The following is a 26317-nucleotide window of genomic DNA, read 5'->3' on the forward strand; positions in this document are numbered from 1 at the left end:
GGCCCTTTGCTGGGTGTGTCGCTCCTGTGAGCAGAGCCCTAGCTCTGGGGGCTCAGCAGGAATCACAGCTCAGTTCGAGGAAGTTCCCGCTCATCTCAGTCACTACCTGATCTTCAGGACATGGAACAAGTTTGAGGAAGCTTAAGAAAACCTGAAAGGATTCCATCAGGTCCAGGGAGAGCACACCAGGGCATGGGCCAGGGCTCCCTGAAGGGCTCCCAAATATGTCCTCCCATGGCCTTTGTGCCAGGCCTGGGCACAAGCCAGGCTTTCGTGCGCTTGCCCTGTATTTCTCAAGCCCTCGCAGGCATCTTCAGGACATGGAACAAGTTTGAGGAAGCTTAAGAAAACCTGAAAGGATTCCATCAGGTCCAGGGAGAGCACACCAGGGCATGGGCCAGGGCTCCCTGAAGGGCTCCCAAATATGTCCTCCCATGGCCTTTGTGCCAGGCCTGGGCACAAGCCAGGCTTTCGTGCGCTTGCCCTGTATTTCTCAAGCCCTCGCAGGCCCGGGCCTCTCAGAACCAGAACACCCTCCATGGCTGTGAGAAGACAGCACACTGTGCTCCTCTGCCTCACTTCAGAGTGAGGCTCCATGGCTGCACTGGCCAGCAAGGGAAGGGGAGGATGGCCTGAGGGGCAGCTCTGCCTCTGCTTAGAGCCCACAGCAGTGACATGGGTGAGGCCTGCCCAGTCACAGGTCAGGCCAACCCCAGGCACCAGCGGCCATGCCCACCTGGCCTGCAAGCCCAGGGGTGTCTTGGTTGGGGCACTGTCCCCCATGTCCCTCACTGAGTTTTCCTTTAGGAATTGACTCATCTCCAACTTGTCTGGTCAGGTTTTTATTTATTTTTATCTCAATAATCTGATTTCAAAGAGCAGACCCCAGAGTGTGCGGGGGACAGAAGTCTGAGGTGGGTTTGAGGCCCAAAGGAGGAGCACAGTGCCCAGGACACTGGCAGTCAGGACTGTTCTGGGGAGTGGAGGTTCTCAGAGCCCAACCCTGGCGATGTCAAGGTGCCGCAGGCAGGACACAGCTCTCCTCAGGTAGGAGTCAGGACCTCAGTGCGACCCCACTGAGAGCTGCTTGAGGGTGACATGAGTGCGGCAGGTGCAGATGAGTGGCCCTCAGAGCAGTGGTGACACCCAGCAGGTGAGCCCTTCAGACACCACGGCACTTGGTGAGGGTGTCGGACAGCTTTGGGGGCCAGCCGGCTGCTCCCAGGCACTCAGGCCTCCTCGGGGGCCCCGGGCAGCTGCCGGATCTGCCGGCTGTGGACCACCTGCAGTGCGCTGCCAGCGGCTTGGCGGAGCTGGGCATCCAGGGCACTGCGCAGGTCATTGGCCGGGATGTCTGGGAGGGGGTTAAAGCTGATGATGACCCCGTCCTTTGGGGCCAGCTCCCCCTCTGCAGGAGGGGCGAGATCCCGCCGCCGCCGCCGAAGGTCAGAACCAGCTTGCAGTTTCAGGTCTCGGTTGGGCTTGGCGTCGTCCGGCCTCTGAGCCTCAGGGACAGTGAGTCTGGGCCCAGGCTCAGGGCCTGACCTCTGCCTGGGCTCCTGGCCAGCAGCATCCTGCCCAGCTCTCGGCTGCTGGTAAGGGGTGGGTGCGTGGTTCCCTCCAGGGGACTCCTGACCCCCATCAGAGATGGCCCGGGGCTCAGGCTGACCCAGTCCAGCCTGGGGCTGTGGAGCCATGATTGCCAGCCGGCCTGACAGGCCCATGGCAGGTCCTGAGTCTGCCTGCCTGGCTCTCACGAGGGTGTCCCCAGCCTCCATGCCTGCCCCTCCCACATGCCTGGCAGCCTCGTTCAGAGCACCAGCTCCAGGGGCCACTGCCGCTTTCTTTCCAGTTTGCTTCCTTTCCTGGGAAGCTCTGCCAAAAACCTCCTGGCTCTCCCTGGGATCCTCTTCAGCAAGGTGCTTCTTGGGGCTCCCAGGGGCCCCTGTGGGGTCAGGCTTGGGCACTGGCTTCATAGCCCTGGCTACCTCAGGCACAGCGCCCTTCCGGTCTTTGCTCGGCTTGGCCTGGGCTGCCCGGGGCTCTGTGTCAGAGATGCCAGCAGGAGGAGTGGCCGGGTCTCTTTCCACAGGCTGCCTGGGCTCCTCTGGGGAGTGCTGGCCCAGCTCTTGGGGCAGAGCGGGCTGGTCCCCGGGAGCTCTGGGCACAGGCCCCACAGGCTGCAGAAGGGCATTCTCCACCATCTCCCCAGCAGGCCCATCTTGAGTCTCCTTCTCCTGAGCTCTGGGCACAGCCACCCCGGGCTCTGGCTGGATGTCCCCTGCAAACGACATTGATTCTCACAGAAATGAGCACAAGCTGCTAATGCATGGACTGAACAAACATGCAAGCAGTTTAGAATAAAGAATCAAATCCTGAACTTGCCCAGTAGGACTTGAGGGCACTGAGGCTCAGATCCAGCCCCCAGGGAACCTGGAGACACCCTCAATGGACACAGCTCAATCGCCTCCATAGGCAGGGCCCACTGCCAGTACCAGCTCTGCCTCGTCCTGCCCTGCCCACGTTCCCACCTACCTTGCCTGGCCTTGTCCTCCTCATCCTCCTGCCGCTGCTGGTGGATCTCCTTGTGCTGCTCCTCAATGACAGCTAACAGCTTCTCCTGCTGGTCCAGCAGCCGCTTCTGCTGCACCTGCTGCTCTTTGATCACCTGCAGCAGGACAGCGTGGTCCAGCATCTCAGCCCGGCCAGCTTCTGCTAGGGACACAGTCAGGGCACTTGGCTGCCTGCGCAGCACCCCAGCTGCACGCACACAGGAGGTGTTCGGCAGGGTCCCCATTGGGGCAGGTCTCCCACCCACCCACACCCACTCTGGGGGCCGCCCTGCCTGCTTCTGCTGTGCTGCTGTGCTCCCCACAGGTGGGCAGCCCAGCCTCTTTCGTGCTCGATGAACACACGTCCAGAGAGAGCAGTGGAGGGAATGCGCTAGCACACCGGTTACAGCTATCTGGGCTGGGTGATTTCCCTGTCTCACGAGCTCAGTTGTTCTATAACAAACACTGAGAAAACAAAACTAAAAGCTATTATTTGGGAAAAGAATATTCATACTTTTAAGAAAGTTTTCTCCAGGCCAGGCGTGGTGGCTCATGCCTATAATCCCAGCACTTGGGAGGCTGAGGCAGGAGGATCGCTGTGAGTTCGAGACCCGTCTGGACTACACAGTGAGTTCCAGATCAGTCTCAACTACATAGTGAGACACTGTCTCAACGTCCCCTGCCACCAAAAAAAGTTTTCTTCAGGCTGGGTATGGTGATGAATACCTATGATCTCAATTTACTCCGGAAGAGAGTGAGCGTGAGGACAACTGGGCAATAAAGAAGACAGGAAGGAAAAAAGGAAGGCAAACAGGGAAGGGAAGGGGAAAGGGGGAGGGGGGAGGGAAGGGGAAAGTTCGTCCAACTTGAGAATTTACAAAATAAAAATGACGTTCCTTTTCCTTTTTTTCCCCCTTGCAGTACTGTGTTTGTCCCCAGGCTACAGCTCAAACGCCAGGACACTAGTGAGGCCGTGGCCAGCTGCCAGCGAGTGGCTGCTGACCTGTGTCTCCCAACCACCCACCAGACACTGGTGAGTCCTGGTGGAAGGGGAGCCACACACGGGCACCGACCACGTGGAGAAGAGGAAGCCCTTTCCGGCTGTGCGCCTGCTGCACCTTCCCCAGACAGCACAGGGTGGGAGCGGCCTGGAGTCTCAGCCCAGGTGCCGGGGATGTGAGCTTTCACAGCCACAGCGTGTGCATTCTCACGGCCCTGTGTAGACTCACGAGTCTCTGAAGAGTGCTGGGCTAGGGCTGCCAGGGGTACGATTTCAAGTCGAAGACAAGCGTTTTGCAAGGAGTCGGAGAGGGTCCCGGCAAGGGCCCCGTGTAACAAGCACAGCCCACGGGTGGCCAGAGCAGCCCGGGATGGCATCTGCCCACGCCCCAGGCAGTGGACCACAGAGAGGGCACTGCGGCTGGCCGTGTGGAAGAAGGGCAGCTGTTCTCTGCTGATGCCCAAGGTTATCCAGAACCCTGGTCGTGACAGCTCCCACGAACTCCCTGGGTGCTGACCCCACAGGCTCAGGCCGGCCGCCTCAGCCATGCCCACTTCACCCCGTCTATCAGTGGTGCAGAGATGGCCCCCTCCCAGCCCCCAGGCACTAGACGAGTTCAGGGAAGACGGAGGAAAGGCACCATGTCTAGCTGGAAGCCACACAGGGTGGATGAGAAAGTGTGGGGCGACAGCCGGCCAGGCTGCTGGCAGGCACACAGGTGGGATGGATGAGAACAGGCCATGCGCACGGCAGCGCCTCCGACGCAGCGGAACCGTAAGCATCCCTGCTGACAGACACTGCCACTGCCCTTGAGGACAGCACAGCCACGGGGCTGAGGGGAACAGAGGCATCTGCAAAAGTAGGAGCCTGAACTGGCTACAGGGGCCCCGGGGCGGGCGGGCGTGCAGCGACTTCTCCTCGGCACACTCCCTTCGAGCCATACCTGCTACTATCTTTTTAATTTCAGCTGCTCATCCCGTTGAGAGGCATACGGAAGAAAGGCAGAATAGGAAACCGTGAAAAGTCTCTTTTTCAGAAAGAAAAAAAGTCAAAAAGAATCAAACAGGTTTAGGTAACAGAATATAGGAATTAGAACCAATTCATACAGTCAGACTACAACCAGAGGCAGATAAACTAAGTGAAGAAGTTTTCCAGGAAACTTGTGATCTCCAGAAACCTAATGTGTCCCTTAGGTTTGCCTTCCAGGGCTCTGGGGTTGGGGGCTCGGGCTCCAGGCTTCATGCCTGGGGACAGGGTCCTACGGCCACCCCTGGGGGCATCTTAAGGCCGTGGCAAGCATCCAGCAGGACAGGGTGCAGTACAAGGAGGGGGCATAAAAATCCTAAATGGGCAGAGGGATCTGGACGCAGGGCAAGGAGCAGCACGCGCTTCCAGTGGATAGGGGCCAGTGTGACTGTAGAGGGACAGCTGAGCTCCGGGCTCTGGCAGGGACCACATCAGCCATACTCCCCAGACAGGCACCAGGCAAGGCAAGGCCCCAGCCTGGAAATACAGTCTTCGCATCCATACCTGGCTGGCTTTAAATACCCTGAGAGTTGGAAATACTAACATTCCCACTTTAAGATGAAATAAAAATGCTAATTAAAAGCCATATGACAGAGCAACAGATTTTTTTTAAGGGGTTTGAGAAAGGGAGATAGAAAATGTTCCTAAAGGGCTGGGGATTTAGCCCAGTGGTTCTGTTGCCTGCCTCACAAGCATAAAGACCTGAGTTTGATCCCTAGTACCAAAAAAAAAAAAGAAAAGAAAATGTTCCTAAGGAGGTTCCAGGGAGAAAGTCACTGGTGGGAGGCAGAAGGGGGTCTCTGAAGATGCTTTAGAGTACGACAGGGGCAGGCAGGAGCAGAAGCTGGGAGTGGGCCCTCCCTCCCCACCTTACCCCAGCCAGGCTCACCCTCCAGCTTGCTGCCCGTCTGGTCTCCGCCTGGCCGCTCTGCTGCCCGCTCCGCATCTCGCTGCTCTCGAGGCTCCGGCTGCAGCCCGGCCCCGGCAGCCGGCTTCTGCGCCAGGAGGGGCACCTTCCCACCTGCACACAGGGGCACTCAGGTTTGGCAAAGAGGCGGGAGGGGTGTGGGACAAAGAAGGCAGCAGATGTTTCCTAAAATGACTCTCTGTCGCCGTTCCACCCTCCCCCATCAGCGCAGTTTATATTCAACCTGATGATTACTGGGAAGTAATAAAAAAATATTTAACAATCTCATAGGCTTGTGGCAGGGAGCCAATGTTAACTACCTTCTCCAATTAAAATGCAAGCCCCGTCCTAACCAGCTCTTAGACGGGCACTTAACAATGTGTTACCTGTCAAGCACTCCCGCACCGTCCCCCGTGTGAGCCCAGACACACGAGAACAGCGTGGCACCTGACATTTAGTGGTCTGGCAAACAACTGTGTGACAGATATTATAGTAGCTGTCAAGCCACCAGACTCTTCGTTTTCCCCACCAGCTGCCGAAGGGGCTGCTACATTCACATGCTAATCTTGTGAAATGGGAGAGAGATGGGACAGAAGTAAGAATAATCAATTCCTCCTGCCCTCAACACCCTGCCAGGGAGAAGGGTTTCCATCCATGTGCTCCAGGCTGACACCCACCAGGGTCGCTCTCCACGACGTCCCCTGTGTCCCCCGCAGTGTCACGCACAGCCTCCTGCCCTCCACCTGCTGCCCTGGCGTTATTCTCTGCTGGGAGGTGCAGGTCTCTGCTGCCTGGGCCAGGGTCCTCCTTCAGCTGGACAGCAGGCTGGCCATTTCCCTCTAGGATCTTCTGGGGGTCTTTAGGGAGACCCCCCACATCCCCTAAGGCCTGGACCTGCTCAGGGCTCTTCCCAGCCTCTGCCCTCTCCAGCTCCTCCTCGCTCCCCGATTTGGGTGGAGGTGGCACCAGCCCTTTGCCCCCAGGAGCCCCTCCACCCTCGTGTCTGGAAGGCAGCTTGTTCTCCTCTGGGCCTTCTCGGTCTTGACCTTCGTCTACCACCACCTTGTCGTGAGGAACAGGAGGCTCGTGGCGGTGGGCCTCCCCCATCGGCACTGCGATACCTAGAAGGGCATGGGGACAGTTGGGGGACCAGGCTGAGGGGGATCCCCACTTTGCCTTCCCAGAGAACCTGAACTCTGGTTCTGGACAGCGTGACGCAGGCCAGCAAGTCCAGCTGAGGGCAGGAGCCACTTTTGAGTCCCGGGAGGCACAATGGGGAGAGGATGAGGAAGGTGGAAGTGGGGCCCGACTCGGGCTCAGGGGAGGTGCAGAGCCCTGAGTCCTCTGCAGGCCGCTGGAGCCCCTCTGCCCTCTTCTCCCTGTGCCACCCACCTTGCCCAGGGCGGTCTAGCTGAGCAGCCTCCTGCTTTTCAGCGGCCTCCTCCCCAGCAGGCAGCTCTACGGGGCCTTTAATCTGAGCGCGCTCCAGCTCTTCCTTCTCCTCCGGCAGCTTTGGCTTCTCCCGGCCATCCTTGGCCACATCCGCCACAGGGTCCTGGGCTGAAGCAAGGTGCTGTGAGCTGCCTGCGCCTCCCCATGGCCACCCAGGTCACCATCTCCCAGCCAAATGGCAGGGCCCAGCCAGTCATTTTTTCCTGCTCAATCATTAGCGGCTAAGCAGTACAGAAAACTGTCATATTTCATGCATACTGACAACAAAAAAATGTGTCAAAATGCAGTTTACACTTTAGGTGCAGAAGACCACTCCATGTAATAATCGGCTGTGACCACCAGGTGGTGGCACAAGCCCACTGAAGAGGTGCATCTCCCGTGGGTGGGTTTCCTTTGCAAGGGCCCCAACCCAAACCCCCTCCTGAAAGGCTGCGGGTGAGGGCGGGTATAAGGGAAGTAACACTGGAAACGTGCACTTGTGGTCCTGGCAATTTCTCACTGCTGATGCAGGGAACACACCAAAAAGATGAGAACAAAAGGGGCACCTGCTTAAGCCAGCCACTCCCAGGAGCCTCGCAGCCCCATGGGAGCCACAAGGCGAAGATTCCCTTTAAAAAGACCACTTCCTATGTGCTGCAGGAACACAGCAGAAACTGAAGAATTCGGGAAAGCAATCATGGCATCCCAGAGGCCCAAAGCTACCTTTGTACCCTCTCCCTGGACTCAAGTTCCCCTGGAGGGGAGGTAAAAGTGTGGGTGGCCTGCGGAGGGTGCTGGGGCCCCAGGACCGCAGGGAAGCTGGGTGGGGAGGGGTCACGCACAGCCCTGTTGGAACCACAGCCTGAGCGCCTCCCAGAGAGAAGGAAGCGGGAGCCACCCAGGCTCTGTGCCGGCCTGCAGTGCCTGCGCTCTGTCTGGCACGCTGATCCAGGGAAACAGCGGGGTGCACACGTGGGCCAGACTTTCTCTAGGTGGAGCCAAGGTTCCTAGGCAAACTGGGAGCCAGCGCTACCCACCCGGTGACAGACAGAATGGACGTGCTGGTGTCCATCACTGCTCCCTCCCTGGCAGTGTCCATGTCTGAGTAAGAAATGGCCATAAATCAAGAGGGTCTTCCGGCCATGAGGAGATAGGATGGGGTAGGGAGGCGGGACAATGAAACAAAGAGGCACTCCACTCTCCATAGGACAGAGCTGCCGAGCAGTGGCCTGGGCAGGAAACAGACTCGGTGCAGCGCTGGGCAGGGGGCACCTGCATCCCCTGGGCATCAGGACTGCAGGACCATGCAGTCACCCTGAGTCCCCTCTGGAAATGCTCCTGGGAAAGCCACTGGGCTCCGGGGACAGCCCAAGAGGCTGCAAGGGCTTCTCAGCTCACACCTCCCAGCAGCTACCTGGACCAGCACCATGTGGCTGCTAGTGGGCAGCAGACGTGGTCTTTTCCTCAGGAAAGGCTGGCTGGCAGTGCCTCCTGGCTGCAGCAACACTGACACAAAACTTCAAACCAGCAGCTAAGACCCCTGCACTCTGTCTGCTTCCAATCAAAAGGCAACTGGAGTGTGCAAGCAGGAGATGGTGCTATGTGGGGTGGCCACCTGCAAGGTCACAGCCAGGAGTCCAGAGCGCAAGGAGGTGGGGTCCACTGTGGCTCTGCTCTACCCTGGTCTCCCTCATGCATCCTCCAAACTGTCACCACTGGTCATTGAACACAGGGCCTACCCCAGAGCCAGGGAAATTTCATGTTTATTCTGTGTCCTCACTGCTAAGGTGACAGCACAGTTCGCGGCTCCTTCCACACGCAGGAGTGCAGGAATGCAGCGCGCAGCCTGTCTGGTCTTACTTCCTGTGGCCAGCAGGGGGAGAGGGAGCCCCATCTCTGTGGAGGCTGCAGCTCAGAGCCCCATCTCTGCAGTCAGACACTTTTGGGTGGTGGCACATCTCACTCAAGGGGGAGACATCATCAGCTGCGGCTCTGACCACCACGCTGGAGCCAGCCTCGACTCCCAAGCACAGGCGGGGAGGTCAGGTGGCAGGGCTGCGGGGCACTGGCATGGCCCGCCGTTGCAGTGCCTTGTGCTCAGTAGAGATGGGAAGGGTCACCTCCAGCTGCCACCCCCATATGCAGCAGTGCTGGACGGTGATTCTGAAAGCCCAGACTCGGGGGGGGGGGCTTGAGACCTGCTCCCAGCCCAGGAAGCAGTAGAAACCGCTTTGATGGTTTTCTAAAACCAGCCCCTGGGTTAGGTAGCATCCAAGGCACACTTGGCTTCTGCCCTGAGGCAAGGATTACTCCTTAAGGGCTTGCTTTAAAAACCTGGTCTGCACTCAGCTATGAGGCCTCACCAGGGGGCTTGACCTGCTCCCAGCCCAGGAAGCAGTAGAAACCGCTTTGATGGTTTTCTAAAACCAGCCCCTGGGTTAGGTAGCATCCAAGGCACACTTGGCTTCTGCCCTGAGGCAAGGATTACTCCTTAAGGGCTTGCTTTAAAAACCTGGTCTGCACTCAGCTATGAGGCCTCACCACCTCACCTCTCTGGAGCGAAGGCCTCCCCATGGCTTGGTGACGGCTCTTGATACCCAGAGGGCCCACGCAGCCCCACGGCCAGCACCAGAGTTGGGCATCAGCTAGAAGATGCTACCCGCTCCTCCTCAAACACAGTGCAGCAGCCCCACATCACACAGGCTCTGCGCAGGCCAGCAGCTGCCAGAAAGCACCATCTCTTCCTGCCCCTCGCAGGTCTGGCAGGGTGAAATCAGCATAGAAACTGCAACAGGAGCAGGGGCCTAGGGAGCAAAGGAGCTTTAAAAACTTGCTCAGTAGCCAGCACTCTGGGAGGCTGAAGCAAGAGGATTGTGAGGTCAAACTTAGCCTGAGTAACCTAGTGGCTTAGCAAGATCCTGTCTCAAAATAAAACATCAAAAAGGGCTGGAAATGTAACTCAGCACAAAAGTCCTGGTTCAATCCCTAGTACTGCCAACAGGGACAGCCTTGGGATCACACTGTCCCAGACTGAGGTGGGAGGAGTGAATGGACCCAGCTCGGAGCCTGCCTCCCTCCGGAAGGGAGTGGAGGCCAACGCAGGTCCTTGGGAGGCAGCTGTGACCATAGAGCAGAGGAAGTCCACCTGCTAGAGGTGCAGGACACCAGGGGAAGCTGTGTCCCCTGGGCCTGCGTCACCTGCTCCAGTGCCCACACGTGCAGCCATGCCACTGCTCGCAGCTCCTGCTTCTGCCCCACACTGCTCAGTCCAGTCCGCTGTCCCACAGGGCTATACTCTGTCAGCTGCTCCTGCTTTGGACAAGGGAACGACTTGCAGGGGCCAGGGTGGGCCACAGTGTGTGCGCAAGGGGGAGGAAGAAAGACAAGGGGCACAGCGGCTTTCTAATGAGGCCAAACACCACCAAATCCAAATCCATCCAGAGACCCTCTGGGTGCTATCAGGCCCAGAGACAAATGGCCTAATTAGCCTTCTAAATGGGTAAGAGCTTTCCCAGGGACTTGACTGTGCTTTCCACAAGCCCACGGGGCCACACGTGGGGTCTGGCTGCACCTGCCAATCATGTGTATCCCACACAAGAACAGGACTTGGTCACGGCCACGGCAGGGCTCTCAGCACAGCTGGCAGGCTCTGTCTGTGGCCTGCACAACATCAAAGAGAACGTCAAGGCACGCCTGGGTCAGAACAGAGCGCAGCCACAGCCCGCAGCCCGCAGCCCCTCACCCGGAGGAGGCCGGGGCACTTGACGCAGCAGACAGCTCATGTTCTGAGAGGGGGGCTGTGTGTGTGTGTTTCAGCCTCACGGAAGAAATGGAAACCAGATGTGGCCTCGGAGGGCACCAGGTGAGCGGGTGGCCTGCGCAGGCTGTGGTGACGAGATGCAGCTGCTGCCATGCCCAGGGCTGCACAGCGCCATGCAGACAGAGCCCTAGGGCTGAATGACCAAGAAACTCATTGCCAGGCCTGCCTGCAGCCACTGAGACGAGAACCAAGAGGCACCCACTCTGGGCAGGTGGGCCCAAAGTGCTCAGGGTCATAAGCCGTGCTCTCTAGGAGGGACCCCTGTGCCAGGACTCAGCTCCAAGCTCCCCAGCATGCCATCCCCTTACCCAGGCTCCTTTCTTCCTCCTGTAGCAGCACCTGCTTTGCCAGCTGGCCCAGAGCAGCACCAGACTGGGCATCCCCAGGAGACCCGGGCAGTGTCTGGGCGGGAAGGGCAGCAGTATCCAGCTCCCTCCCATGGGGACGCCTCCAGCCCATGGGACTGTACAAGGCCATGGGGAGGGGGAGAGCGGCTCAGCAGTCTCCACACACGCACGATGCTGGCGAGGCCAGCAGAGTGCTGAACACGGCCAGCCAGAAGCCTGGGCTCCCCCTGCTGAGGCAGAGCCTGCAAGAGTGCTGACCTGGGCTCCTTCCAGGGACTGTTTTGTCTGTCCGTCAGAGGCTGTGTGGAGCAGGTGTCATAGCCGGCGCCTCCACAGCAACCTGCAACTCACCAGCGGGATGGCCCTGCACCCTCAAGGCCCGCCCAGAGTCATGGGCCAGATGGACGCCTGGTAAGCCTGGATCCACATCTCTCTATAGGGGCCAGCAGGCCACACGTGGCCAACCTCTCTGAGCCACAGAACCTGACCATCACCCCCACCAGCAGCCACGCCTGCCACTGTGCGGAGCCACTGGACAGGCATGGATCTGGGCCTGTGGGCCATAGCAGAGTCTGAGGGGCATCCCCAGGGTGCTTTCTGAGGTGCCCGGGAACCATGAGGGAGCGTGAGCTGTGATCCTATCAGTGGGACTGGTGAACGACCAATGAATGCATGAAATAGTAAACAAAACCGAGACAGCACAGTTGACTTTGTAAAGGAGAAAACTGGCTAGAAATTTATATCCTGAAAAGAAAAAACAAACATGAGCAACAATTTACATACCTGTCAGCGAGACCAAACCAGGCACTGTCTCAGCCAGCACGGCGCCAGCCCTGCACATGGGCAGACACCCTGGGCCACCTCTGCGTAGCGTGAGCCTCCCCAGGCAAGGCCACAGGACCCCCTCGAGGGACAGAGGCTGCTGGCAGTGAAGCAACTCACTTGGCGCAGAGCCGACAGGAAGCCTGGAAAGTACCACTTCCACCCCACGGCACCAGGTAACACAGGACTCTTGCTCGGTGTATGGGCCCGAGGCTGTGTGCCTACCTGCGAGCTGGGCCATCTCCGCTTTCACAGCGCCCTCGGCCTCCCCTCGCCGGCCACTGGGAGCCTCCATCACCAGGTCCACAGGGGCCTCCTCTCTCGCAGACAGGGTGGTGAGTGTGCTGACCACAAGCACACCCAGGCCAACCCAGAGCACCACCTGGACCAGACAGAGACCCAGGACAGTGCAGTCACAGCAGGGAAAACCTCCTTTGAGGGAGCTGAGGGATGCAGCGAGGGGCATGAAGCATCCCTCCAGGAAGCAGCACAGGCGGGCATGGAGCTTGCCTGAGGATGGTGGCCACCAGCAGACAACACACCTGTGGATGGTGAGGAGCTATAGTGATGCTCAGTGGTACCATCCCCCAACCCATCAGAGCGGTCTGCATGCCCTTGTGCCCTTCCCTTCCTCAGCAGGGACCTCAGCCAAGCGTGCCGAGCTGCATCAGCAGGGCTGGCAGGGCCAGGGCAGGGGTGGGGGCAGGACAGAGGCAGTGCAGGGTCCCAGGCCCTGACCCAGCTTCTCAGACAGGGGCCAGGTCTCTGGACCACATGGCAAGAGGGGCAAGACTCTCGGTGCATATGCCCCACCGGTGGGGGTCCCTGCACATAACATCTTCAAGATGCATGAGCCCTGATGCCACAGCACACGCCCTGTACAGAGGACACACAACACGTGGGTATGGATGATCTGTCCCCAGACACTGGCCACACCCAGTGCCAACAGCAGGCTGGACATGTCCAGAGCCGGCAAGGTGGTAGACCGTGCTGGGTCACTGGGAAGAGACAGGGCCTGACCTCTCTGGCAGGGTGCCCGTCAGTGTCCCCACAAGCTGTATTCCAGGCATTACTGGCTTGAGGGGCCTCTGCTGCCTCCAAAGGACCCTAAGGTTGATCATAAAGTCTGCAGTCCTGCAGACATCTCACCTGTCCTGCTGCAGCTCAGGCTATTTTAGGACTCTGCCTGCTGGGCCAAAGATTGCCTATGTTCTACACTGCCTCAGCACAAGGTGCTGTACCTCTGTGCCCCAGTTTTGTGATGGGGCTGGCAAAGTGGCCTTCCTGCCCAGCCTGGTCCATGCCCTGAGGTCTCGAAGCCAGAATTCCATATTCTTTCCAGAAAGGTGTGCTGACTCTTTAAACCAATCAGCTCAGAGGAACTAACTGATGAGACTTTCCCAGGTCCAGCGCAATTACACGGAAAGATTTCCATGGGACAGAGAGACCTACAATCTCTGAAGTGGGTAGTGACCAAACTGGAAAAAAACTACCTCAAGGAAAAGCTCACCTGCTTCTTGCCTGAGCTGGCTCCAGTACTCACTGACACCCCAGGCTGCCAGATAGATGTACAGGGCTCTTGAGGGACCCATGTGCCCCTCTGGCAATAGCTACAGCTGGCCTGCCCATGAGGTGACAGCAGGGCCACCAAAGGTGCATAGAGGACATTGATCTGAGTCCCCACAGGTCTGTGACATGCAGAGCTCAGGGTCAAGAGCTCCTGGCTCCTGTTCTGCCCTAAATTATTTTCTTACACATTCAGAGGCCCAGCCTCAGCTGTGTGGCTCCAAATGAGCACATTACATCCTTCTTATCACTGAGCAGTGATGGGGCCCGATGGTGGGCAGAGTGATCTTGGAGGAAACTCTTGATGTCCTGAGGCTACCAGCACCTTTCAGGGAGATGCAGGAAGGCCAACAGCTGCCGGGGGTGACCCAAGCTGATGTGGCACACAGGCTAGCATGGGGGGCAGGCCCGGGAGGTTCAGAAGACCACTGGGACCCCCGCTCTGCCCTCGCGCCTGCCCTAAGTCTCCACTGCCTCTGGGCCTTCTGTTCTCAAGGGTCGACCCTCTATCTGCAGCACTCTGCTTCATGGTACAGAGCAGAAGCGAGGCTCGGTCTCTAGGGTGGACGGTTCTTCTTGTGCACTGGTGAGGGAAGGCCTAACCGCTAACTGTGTGCAAAGGAGAGATCACAGTTCCCATGGGGGTGCCCAACAGTCACCCAGGGTGGACAGATGCCTTCCAGCTGGGAGCCTGGGAGGGGGTGGCTAGCTGGAGCACAGCCTTAAGCCAAGGGAGGGGCCCCATCTGGCCTCTGGATCCCCAGCCCAGCCCAGCAGCACTGTGCCATCCAGCACAGCCTGCAGTGTGGCAGAAGAGCTGCTTCTGAAGCAGGGGACCTGGTCGGTAAGCCACATCTATCTCAGAGGTCCCTCGCTATGACCCTGGCAATGGGCCAGCAGCGGAGGAGCACAAATCTATCTTGGATGGCTGGAGACTGGATTTTCGGGCTTGGGAAATCCAGGGCCCTGACTGGGGGCCAAAGTCCACAAGTCTTCTCAGCACACCTCCCCTCCCCTGGACAATGTCAGAGTGGGCCCTGACCCAGAGCAGAGACAGGAACTGGGCACAAAGAGAAAATGCACGCTTCTGCTGTTTGGACATGAGCCCACATTCTGCACTTCTGGACACAACACATGCCCCAGCCGTCCTGCAGCCTGCGCTCTGGTTCAGGTCCCCTGGCCAGCAGGGGTGGCGCCCAGGCCCTGCCATGCCCAGGCAGCCCCACTCTGCCCTGTGCACAAGATAGTGCTGGTCACACGTCTTTCCAAGGGACGGCACTTCCTGCTCCAAGCCCTCCGGGAAGTGCCTGTCTCTCCCCAAGCTGGCCTTTCTGGCCCCAGATCACTTTCTTTCTAACAGCATGGTCTGTTCAGGCTCCAGCAGCCCTGCAGGCTTCAGGACATCATCAAATCCACAACAGGGGCCCTGGCCAACTGCACTCAGGATTAGAGACCCACAGAAACTGCAACCCACTCCCCAACCCAACCCAACCCACCGCACCCCATACCGGGGATTGAACTCAGGACCTCACTGCTTGCGAGGCAGGCGTAGCACCACTGAGCTACATCCCCAGCACCTAAAAACTGCAACTCGTGAGGGCAGACAGGTTTCTTTTGGTTCAGTCCATTTTCTATCTTCCTAAGAAGGCCACACCCTACTCGACAAGAAGGAAGCTCATAAATGTACACAGTGGGTCAGTCAGAGTCTGATTCTTCTTAAGTTAATCTACAGCTCCCATGAACTCCAACTAGATAAAAACACAAACAAAAGCAGAACTTATTTTTCTTAGCAACCTAGCAGCTGGCTCAAACATTCATGTGGAAAATAAACCAAGTAAGAACATTCAAAAGTACATTAATAAGAGGATAAAAGAGGGGTTAGAATGAATCGTTCAAAATAAATTAATAAGAGCAAAGAGGAAGAATTTTTTAAAAGGTTCTAAGAATGACAGGTCAGAATGCAGCGAGTGCTGTGGCAACTGAAACAGTTCAGAAGGAGAAACCAACGAACTAAAATGCAAGTCCCCAAGACATCATTTCAGTGAGGGTTATTCAAATGATTCATATCAGTAACAGATTTATTCAATAAACAATGTTCTACAGCCAGGAAACCACCCAGGAAAAGACAGGATACCTACTTGATTCTTATATCAAAATAAAATATAGCAGGATTAAACATTTAAAGGAAAAAAGCACTTGGCAAAGTGATAGAAGTTTTTTTAAAAAAAAATGGGGCTGGGGATTTAGCTCAGTGGTTCTGCTGCCTGCTTTACAAGCAAAAGGTCCTGAGTTTGATCCCCAGTACCAAAAAAAAAAAAAACTGGAATGGGGAACGTCTAAGTGATTTTTTTTCCTTATAAAAAAATAAATCATGATGAGCTTGACACTTTGCAGATGGAGAAAAACATTTGCAATCTGACAGGCAATAGGCTAACTTCCTCTGACTCACTAGAAACCTCTGCCTCAGACTAAAGTGGAGCAGCAGGTGTCAAGTTGGTCTTCTCACTTAAAACAACAGTAAAAGCTGAACCAAAGCCCTGGCTCGCTCGTATCACCTGACTGAAGACAGCGGTGAACCACCTCTGCGGCTCAGATGCAGGGGCGGCAACCTAAGGGGCAGCACCACAGAGAGCCAGGCTTGCTGCCCAGGGCCCTCGCCATGGTGGTGCCAGCACCAGGGATGACACCAGGGGGCAGTCTAGATGCCAGGCATACTCATGGGGCTGGATGTCCAGAACGGCAGCAAGGGCTCCAGCAGTCACAGCCCCAGGGACAAAGGAATCCCCAGAGAAGCATAGGGCACAGCCCTGTGTGTCACTCTCCCCTGAGGCCATACCAGCTACCAGCCCTGCAGAGGTGAGCAAGGACTGAGTAAGAGCACCGGCAAGAACACACAACTTAGCAGCCTGCAGGTCCCGAGGTTCGGGAAGATCCTAGTAGCCAGGGCCAGCAGACACAGGGTTGTCTCACTGGATCCAGCCTTCTGCTTATGCTGTCTGGCGGGCAGAAAGTCACATCACCCAGAACCTCTGCAGCTTCTCAAACAAGATGACTGTAAAATACCAAACATTCCAGAAGATGGGACCAAGACAGAAAACCAACAAACCAAAAAGGAAAGATCAGAAAGTATCAACTACAGATGTTCCTTGACTTATATGGGGCTCCATGTCAACAAGCCCCACATATGTGGAAGCTAACCTAAGTTGACAATGCATTGAATGTACCCAGCCTACCAAATATTCCAGCTGAGCCACCTAGCACACCACAGCACTAGTGGTTTCTGATCTTGGTTGCAGGGTGACAGAGCTATAGCTCACTTCCACTGCCCAAGAATATCCATAACAGCATCACACCACACAAGGCCAGCTTGGGAAAACATCAAAGCTCAAAGTATAGTTTCTACTGAATTTGCTTTCATAACACCATAAGGTCAGTGACTGTGAAGTTGAGCTACTGTTAAGTCAGGAACCGTGTGTGCTTGAAACAACGATAATAATGTTGTGTGGGGCTATACAGAGTGAAAATTACACAAGAACGATCACACTTGGCTGGGGGCAGGTAAATAAAAACTCTGGGATACTCACATTGTCTAGAAAGTGGTTAAAAAGGGCCTACAGTTGATTCTAGTGAGTCAAGACTTTCTATTAATCACCTAGTATAACCATTAGAAGAACAGAAATGCACCAGTAAGAATACGTTAAATGTTTGGGCCAGGGATTTAGTTCTGTGGTTCCACAGCTGCCTCACAAGGTCCCAGGTTCCATCCCTGGTACCAAAAAAAGGAGAATACTTTAAATGTCTGATTGATCTAAAAGGGGAAAAAACTGAGGCAAAAAACAAAGAATAAGATGAAAGTTTCCTCCCCTAAATCCATAATCATATTAACAGGCTGGATAAGAACAAAACAAAAAGCCTTACTATGCTCTTACAGAATAACGTCAACACAAAGCCGTAAAGACACCAAAAGAAAAAAGATGGAAAAGCTCTGCTGCCAGCAGCGCTAAGGGAACCACAAGGCCAACTAGGGCTGCATCTCCATAGACACACGGGGTGCTCGCAAGACAGGTGTCCAGTCAACAGGGGATATGGCCAACTGCAGCCCGTGTATCCAAACAACACAGCTCCAAAGTTAGATGCAGAGGCTGACAGGACGACAAAGGAAAATGAATCTATAATTAGGGGAGGAGTTATCCTCTCTTTCTCATAAATGAGATTAAAAACCAGCAGGAATATGTGAAATCTAACGCTGTGAGCGATCCTGACCGAATCAACACACACAGGTAACACCTCATGAAGCTCTGCACAGCTCACAGCCCACTGAGCTCCCAGCAGGGCCTGCGCAGCCACATGGCACATCCCCCACTGTCAGAGAACTGAGACTCCCCAGAGTGCATGCTCCAATTACACCGACAGTAGCGTGAAAGCAGTGAAAAGATTACTGGGACTTCCAAATGTTTGGTCACCTAAAGAAGCTATGGGTAAAAGAAGAAATCACAATAGAAATAGAAAACATAGTCAATTAAAGGATGATGTAATTCTTCAATGTACTCTTATTTTTGTGGTGGCACTAGGGATTAAACCAGGGCTTTTACACTCAGCTACAACCCTGACCCCTTTCCTATTTTTTTTTTTTAATTTTGCAACAGGGTCTTACTAAGTCACTAAATTGTCCAGGCTGGGCTTGAACTTGAGATCTTCCTACCTCAGCCTCCCAAAGTGCTGGGATTACAAGTACTCACCACAGTCCTGGCTTCAATCTACAGTTTGATGCAACCTCAATGAAAATTTCAACAGGTTATCTGGCAGAAGCTGACAGGCCATTCTAGGAAAGAGCATCTTCAAAAGAAACACACTGGGAGGACTTCTCCCAGTCCTCCCAATCCTAAATACTACAAAGCATCAGCCCCTCAAATCAGCAGTACTGGGACAGGAGACAGCAGTGCATCCATGGACAGAGAGGTCCCCAACAGCCTCACACACATGGGGGCCCAACAGGGATGTGCATGGGAAGGATGGAGTGGGTTGGCCAGAGCCATACAACCCACTGCACAGCAGTCTATTCCAGGTGAAATGCAGACTGAAACGTGAAAGATGAAATTGAAAGCCTCCACAATAACTGTCATAAGGCATAACTGTCTTTGGGATCTTGTAGTAGGCAAAAACTTCTTAAACAGGACATGAAAACCACCAAGGAAAAGAAAAAGATCTATAAACTAGCCGTCACTATCACAGAACTTGTTTGTCAAAAGATGACCTTAAGAAAGCAAAAAGGCAGCCAAGAGTAAAATATCTACAATATACATTCCTGAAAAAAGGCATCTAGAATCTATTAAAAATGCCTACAAATCAGTAAGAAGAGACAGATAAGCCAACTGAAAAGTCATAAAGGCATTAACAAAAGACGACAGCCACATGCTAGTGAGCACACACAAAGGTACACGGTGTCACCAGTTATCCGGAGACTACAAATTGGAGGCCCAAAAAGACACTGCTACACCCCGCACACCCTCCGGAAGGGCTGCCACCTTAGAAAGGGATAAAAAAGGCAGGTGTGGTGGTACACATCTATGATCCCAGCACTGTAGGAGACCGAGGCAGGAGGATGGCAAGTTTGAGTCCAGCAAGGACAATTTAACAAGACCCTATCTCAAAATAAAAAACAATAAAGGACTGGAGACACAGCTCAGTGCGAAAGTCCTAGATTCAATCTCTAGTACTGGAAAAACAAACAAACAAACAAAAAGCTTAAAAGGGACATCCAAAAGGAAGGACAGCGGACTCTCCATGTAGTAGAGGCACCAGGGTGGAAATCCAAAACCCATTCAGCAGAAGCTGCAGAGCTGAGCACCCTCTGCAGACCAAGCAACCTCCTCCCATATGCAGAGCAGCACGCAGCACTTGGAGCAGTGTCCAACCTGGAGCTGTCCATCCTGCTGGCCAGTGGGTAAAGCGTGGGAAAGCACAGAAGGGAAACTTCCCTGCGTGAGAATACACAAACTGCCCCCTGCATGCTTGTGGGTGAGCCTGGGAGGCTGAGCGGGGCCTACACATGAGGACACATGTGAAACCCCACATGTGCCCAGCTGACCAGGGGCAGCAGCGGGAGCGGACAGCCAGCAGCACCTCTGGGTCATGGGGTGGGTGACTGTGTCCCAGGGAAGCTTCTTGCTGGATTATCTATCTGCCCTGATGCTCGTTCCTCAGCTGGGTTCACTTCGCATAACTGTTTCAAGCTGCAGACACAGTTTACGCTACTTATAAACACCCACCGATCCACATCAGTGACAAAAAGCTCCACCGCCCTATCACAAGTGAGTAACAGCAAGAACAGTTCACAGGAAGAGGAACGCAAGTGGCTCCCAGACCCATGAGAGGATGCTCAACTCCACTGCAGAGAAGCCCAGAAAGATATGACAGGAAGAACAGGCATGAGGACAGAGCCTCCTCGGGTCGCCCAAGGGAAGGATATTACCAGACTCCCATGGGCCTGGGATCTCTAGTCTGCAGCCCCAGGGCCACATTGTCGCACACTGGAAATGCCCTGTGCGGACTGGCATAGGTCATTGGATTGCTGTCCGTAACAGCAAATGGCTGGGCACGGGCTCCATCGGAGGCTGGAATTATGGAATTTTCCTACAGTGTAGCATGAGGAAACAGTTTAAAAACAGCAAAGCAGCTGGACAAGCATGCACACCACTGATGGGCAACTGAACAGGATTTTATGCAAAAGCAGCAGGAAGCTGGATCACTATTAAAAAATAACAAAAAAGCATGAATGTGAGCATGAACACACACATGCTCATGCAAATAGTGTCCCTGTGGACACCCCAAGGGCCTGTAGCGGTGCTCACAGGGCAGAGTGGGACCCCGGGAGGGGACACCCATCACGTATGGAACCCCTTGGGAGAGAAGCCAGGCCCACTGCACTAGCAAACACCGTCCTCTGGAGCCCAGCCCAGCCTGCCAGGTGCAGGCCTGGCTCACTCACCTGAGCAGAGAAGGCGTTCTTTTGGGCCTTCTTGTAGATTAGAGCTGGGCAGATGAAGCAGATGAAGCTCCCCACTGTCGCCCCCGTGAAGCCCAGGATGGTCTCCACTAGGAACAGACATGACACCGGGGGTGAGCGGGAGAGGGCTCTGCGGAAGGGGCCTGGCTTTCACCCCACGCAGGTGAGGCGCTTTGTGGCAGAAGCACCAGGCCCTTCAGACTGATCGGGAAAAGGAGGAGGGTGGCTTCTAACTGTTCAATTTTAAAGGGAATTCCCTGGGTCATGCTGCCTGGTCCTCGGACCCACGTAAAAGTCAAGAGTACCGGCTGCGGGCAGCCACCACCAGGAATCTGCACAGGAGGCTCTGTGGAAGACCCTAAGTTCCCACACTCGCTTGCCAGCTGGGAGAGGGTGCAGCTGTATCAGATAACCACTTCAGTGACCTCCTGGGTACCATGTGGACAACTCCAGGGGTCAACAGAGTGAGAGCCAAGAATAAGGAGCTCCATAGCCCGACAAGCCGGTCCTGTGTCCTGGCCCTGGAGTCTCTGCCCAGGGGTGAACTGCTTGGTCTCAACACAGGCCTGCTGCTCCATCAGACCGCTGATGCTGCCCCCGCCTTCTCTTTGAGTCAGAGAGAAATATGAGCTGGGGGCTTCTAGACTGTTCTTGAGACACCGAGGAGGACAGCATGAGACTCAGAGAGTCTTGGCTCCACACCTAGATGCAGGGGAGGGACACCCCAGGGCCTGAGTGTAACTGCAGAAATGGACACAACGGGACAGAAAAGCAGCAGGGCCAGTTGCCGAGTGGCCACCCACCTTACCATTGGGGATCATGATGCCACCGACCATGGTTCCGAACACAACCGAGAGGGTCAGTGCTTTAAACCGGAGAGGGGGCATGTAGCCTCCAGCAGCGAAGGTTCCATCTTTTTGCTACATGAAAGAAAACACAAAAGTTTTGAAACAACTGACTTCCTCCGCCACACCGTGGAGTGACGCCGCTGAGCATGGCAGACAGCCTCTGTGCGGGCTGGGCCCACTGCCTAGCAGGAGGGCAAGCGTCACCCACACCGTCAGGTTTGGCCGAGCGACCTTAACGGAACCTGTACAATGCCAGGAAGATGCGCTATCTCACCCCAGGTACTGACCACAGATCTCACAGCTTTGTTTTACAATGTGAGGGGGGAGTCCTTGTGTTTTCATTTTCATTTTCAGAGCAAAGATACGAGACAGATTCTTCCAAAGAGTCATGAAGTGCAGGCAAAATCCACGGGGGACTCTGCCAGAGTCCATAGGTTTCAGGCCTTGGGCAGAAGCCCCTCGACTACCTGTACACATGCACACGTAGCTGTGTTGTTGTCATTCCCAATACATGATGAGAAGTTAAGGAAGGAAGAAAAGGGAGGAAAGGTGTGAGGTGACATAGCCATGTACCTCTGCACACGTTCCCCACACAGGGGCCAGGCAGGCTACACTCAGTGGAGCGGCACAGGCAGAGGCACTGGCCTCAGAGGCCACCTGCCCTAGAGCTTGGACAGCTGGCTCAGATCCTGGCTCTCTATTCACTAGCTCAGTGCCTCAGTTTCCCCTCTCCCAACAGAAGCAGGTCCTTGTCAAGCTATGCTGAGGACCACAGGAGTTAACACATGTGCAGGATGACCATGACAATGTTAGGAACAACCACAGAACCTTCCAGACCTAGAATTCTAAGCCCCCAATTTTCAGAATAAACTTTACACCAGATGGACTGAGGGAGCTGGAGCCAGAATCTCTACTGACTTTGAGTCATAGTTTGTGGCTTTAGGTCTACAGCCCAGGAAACCCAGCACCAGTTTGCCAAGCGATGCTCCAGAAGGAAGGGAAGCAGGGAACTATGGGCACTGAGACAGTCAGGAGATGGCTCTTCAGGGAGGTCACAGGGAAAGGCAGCAAGCAGCGCCACACTCGCGAAGGGAAAGAGCGGGGACTAGGGGTACCCTGGACACAGAGGCACAACCCCTGAAGACGGGAAGGGAAGTGAAAAGAATGCCACCGCGTCCCTGTACACGCCACGTCAGAGGAGGGTGCAGGCAGACGTTCTGGCTTCGAAAGTCCTCTCGTGCCATTTTTGTTTTTTAACTTTACAAAGATGTGTTACATACAACAGCACCAATTCTGCTCCAATACAAAGAGCACATCTGCCCTGTGAGGTGTCCAGTGGAGACGGACTCCAGCAACCATGGCTAAAGGTGGAACAAGGAGAGCCACAGAGGACCCCACAGCCAGGCAAACTGGCCTTGCCTCCTCCCCTGAGGGATGAAGTCCTACATCTTGCTTCCTTTGGCACCAGGCACCTGAGCACTAGCAGAGGCAGACTGGAATGCCAGCACATGAGGGGCTGGTCCTGGGGCTGGCCTTGCTGTCACCAGTGACAGAGCACACAAGAAGGAGACAAGAGCTGCAGCACTGCCACATGCCATGTGGACAGGGAACCCTGTGCTGGCTGCTCCCAAGGCCTGCGGCAGCCGCCCTTCTCAGTCTGCTGCTGGACTCTCTCCAGGATTCTACGAGACCACCAACTCCCCACAACACAAGCAGGTGAAATGACCTGTGTCCCTGGCTACCGAGAGTCCCTGCTAAAGAGAAAGACTGGGCTGAAAGTCTTCAGGCCTTGAGCAGAAGATGCCACCAAGAAAAGCCACGAGTTGGCAAGAGGGTGACTGCACCCTGAACGGCAGGCAGGGTTCCCACGATGCCCTGGTGAGGACTCAGGCTCGGTCTCCACCACCTGGGCATTGGTATCACAAATGCACCTTTGGTGGTTAACTTAGCAACAGGCAAGCGACTCGGGCAGCCTTTTGATTTCAACTCCTGTATTTAAAAAGTTCTTGTAAAGAAGCTAACTACATATACTATGGTTCAAAACTCTTTGGCTAAATGATTAATATTTTCAAAGTTAGGGCCAGGAATTTAGCTCAGTGGTTCCACTGCCGGCCTCGCAAGCACAAGGTCCCAAGTTTGCTCCCCAGTACAAAAAAAAAATATGTGTGTGTGTGTGTGTGTGTGTGTGTGTGTGTGTGTGTGTGTGTTCAAAGTTTAAAAAAAAGTTCAGAAAGGTCAGGCCACCCCACATCTCCTGTCTTTACCAGCAATGGCCAATGACTCCAGTGCCCATGTGCCCCATATCACCACCGAGGCCTGCCCAGGGCTGCTGTGAATAAAATTCCATTTCCTGCTATTTCTCTGGGTGGGGGACAATAGCATCAGCACTATGAAGTCACAGAGACAAGCCTGAGCTGCTTGCAAACCAACCTAGTGTGTTCAAAGTTTAAAAAAAAGTTCAGAAAGGTCAGGCCACCCCACATCTCCTGTCTTTACCAGCAATGGCCAATGACTCCAGTGCCCATGTGCCCCATCCCACCACCGAGGCCTGCCCAGGGCTGCTGTGAATAAAATTCCATTTCCTGCTATTTCTCTGGGTGGGGGACAATAGCATCAGCACTATGAAGTCACAGAGACAAGCCTGAGCTGCTTGCAAACCAACCTGACCCCAAAGGCCTATCTTTGGTGCTCTTTTTTCCAAAGGTAGTTTACAATTTTCCTATTGGGGGCTGGGGCTGTAGCTCAGTGATAGAATGTGTGCTTAGCAGGTACAGGATCCTGGGTCCCATCCCAAGCACAAAGAATTTTTAAAAAAATAAATAAAGCAAAACCCTAAGAGGAGATTTTATTTCCATGGGATCTTGCTTATCTTTCATCAGGAAAAGCTGCCCCTACGGCTGCCCAGGAAAACTGAGAACCCCACCCCAGCCCAGGGTGCCTGGAGAGCCCTACCTGCTGCTCGAAAAGCAGTGTGTTCAGGGCCTGCCTACAGGGCAGGATCATCATGGGGAAGCCCACGGCCACCGACATCATGAAGCCCACGCGGATCATCTCCGTCACCAGGTTGGAGGGGAAATGCATCAACACATTGCCCGCTGTGGCCTCGGCGAAGCTGACATAACCACAAAACCCCACCTGCAGGAGGAGGAAAAACAGCAATGTGGTGAGCATAGCACCTGGTGGGGAATGGGGGGTGGCCCCTTCCTGAGGAAGCTAGAGCAAGAGATGGCCTCAGAGGGCAAAAATGCCACTCCACTGCTCATTCACATAACTCTCTCTTGATAAACACAAGGCAAAGGTAATGACGAGGGAGGGGTCAACATTAACTTTTTGAAAGGATCACAGATGAGAAATACGCGAAAAGGAAGGTGCCAGAATGACACCCCCCAAGCCCTTCAGAGGAGCTATTCGTCTGGCTTCAAAACTCAACCAAGGAACCAGGGGGTAAGGTATGGTCCTGGTGGAAGAAGACAGATGTGGGCAACGCTCTCCAAGGCCACACACAATTACCTACAGGAGTGCTGAGGTCACAGAGGTAAGGAAACAAGCTGTGACCTCAGTGTTTTCATAATCTTACTTACAGACAACAGGAGCATTAAGAAGACTGGGAGGGAAAAACAAATTGACCTTAATAGTGCCCTGAACCCCTCAGACAGAAGACACCCACACAGCCTGGGGGAAGGTGACTCACAGGGCCAGGCCCTGGAGGATGCGGATAGAGGAGAGCCTCCCTGTCAGTGTGCATGCAGTGTGACCCAGACAGACATGGCAGAGAGAAGGAGGTGGTGCCTATGTGGGCAGAACCTGGGTGAGGAGATGGCATGGAAGGTGTCCTACCGTGACGTAGAAGGTGGTAACCACATTAAGGGAGGAAGCAAATATGGAACTCATGGTCTTCACAGACGGCTCGTCTAGACTGTCGTAGGTAGGCAGGACCTGGCTGTGTAAAGACAAGCAATTCACAAAGCAGACTCCAGGGAGCCTCACCAGCCTGCTGCATGGCAGGCAGTTCCTGAGACCTATTCTGCTACCCAGCCAAGCCCACACACTTCTTTCACGTGACATCTACCACACACCGTGGCTCACGGAGCCAAAGCTGGCAGATTTCATGACGCTACAGATGGCAGCCCTGTGAGGGCTCACAGCAGCCCCCAGAACACACCCTACCCAGACATCTTACAAGTGCCGCAGAACTGGAGGCCCACTGGCTGGGAATCACATGCAGTCAGGGAGAAGTTAAACCAACAGCCTGGCCAGCCGCAGCCCAGCCTGGCGCCACACCTCAGAGTCAGCCCCAGCTTGCGCCCTCGCCTGTGGATGAGAGGACTGGCTCCTCTCCCAGGCCCAGTGCCAGGAGTGTGGTGCCGCTAGGCAGGTGGGAGGGGCCCAAGTCACCAGCTGAGCAGGGAACAGCCCTGCCAGGCTCTCACCAGACAGCTCGTCTTAGGACAAGGGTGACAGCTGAGAAAAGCAGGACCTGGGCACCTGTGAGGGGTGGGGATATCAGGAGGAGGGAGCCGCTCTGCAGTTCAGGCAAGATCATGGCTGCAGAGCACAGTGAGAGGGGAGGGAGTCTGGTGGCTGCCCTTCCAGGCCAGGTTCAAAGGCACAAAGGAAACGAGGCCAGTGCGGGAGACAAGGAGGGGTCAGGATGCAGGAAATCGGCAGCCAACAGATGAGCAAGCACAATGGTCAGTAAAGCCAAATCCCAAAACTGCCTTCAAAAAGTGAAAGAAAGGGCCAGGGATTTAGCTCAGTGGTTCTGCTGCCTGCCTTGCAAGTGCAAGGATCCGAGTTTGATCCCTGGTACCAAAAACAAACAAACAAAAAACAAAAACAAAAAATAATTTGAAAGCAAAACAGGATGCCCCAACTCAATCAAAAAGTGGGCAAGGGGCCAGGGATTTAGCTCAGTGGTTCTGCTGCCTCCCTCGCAAGCTCAAGGACCCAAGTTCGGTCCCCGTTACCAAAAAAAAAAAAAAAAAAAAGGGG

General features: G+C 55.0%; 1 protein-coding gene and 1 long non-coding RNA gene across 6 annotated transcripts in view; both read right to left on the reverse strand.

Moving 5' to 3' along the window:
- Window positions 1-839: 839 nt before the first annotated feature.
- Slc38a10 (solute carrier family 38 member 10) overlaps window positions 840-26317 on the reverse strand; it is a 41063-nt gene continuing 15585 nt past the window's right edge. For 2 of the 5 annotated variants that reach the window (XM_010618611.3, XM_033767256.1), the window contains 11 exons: window positions 25163-25265; window positions 24278-24460; window positions 21286-21397; window positions 20460-20566; window positions 12131-12287; window positions 6878-7045; window positions 6163-6606; window positions 5468-5599; window positions 4496-4519; window positions 2536-2715; window positions 840-2281 (listed from right to left, as the gene is read on the reverse strand). In XM_010618611.3, the coding sequence (XP_010616913.1) occupies window positions 1230-2281; window positions 2536-2715; window positions 4496-4519; window positions 5468-5599; window positions 6163-6606; window positions 6878-7045; window positions 12131-12287; window positions 20460-20566; window positions 21286-21397; window positions 24278-24460; window positions 25163-25265 (2662 nt within the window). In that variant the 3' untranslated portion in view covers window positions 840-1229. The remainder of the gene's footprint in view (window positions 2282-2535; window positions 2716-4495; window positions 4520-5467; window positions 5600-6162; window positions 6607-6877; window positions 7046-12130; window positions 12288-20459; window positions 20567-21285; window positions 21398-24277; window positions 24461-25162; window positions 25266-26317) is intronic. The other 3 variants (XM_010618612.2, XM_010618613.3, XM_010618614.2) reach the window with 3 other exon arrangements.
- LOC109117866 lies at window positions 7992-12115 on the reverse strand. Its single transcript, XR_002025181.2, has 2 exons — window positions 9293-12115; window positions 7992-9114 (listed from the first exon to the last, which is right to left on the reverse strand). It is a non-coding gene; the product is annotated as an uncharacterized LOC109117866 (long non-coding RNA).

This window comes from Fukomys damarensis, unplaced genomic scaffold (genome assembly GCF_012274545.1).
Source record: "Fukomys damarensis isolate Sample0158 unplaced genomic scaffold, DMR_v1.0_HiC HiC_scaffold_23, whole genome shotgun sequence".
In the NCBI taxonomy this organism is placed as follows: domain Eukaryota; kingdom Metazoa; phylum Chordata; class Mammalia; order Rodentia; family Bathyergidae; genus Fukomys; species Fukomys damarensis.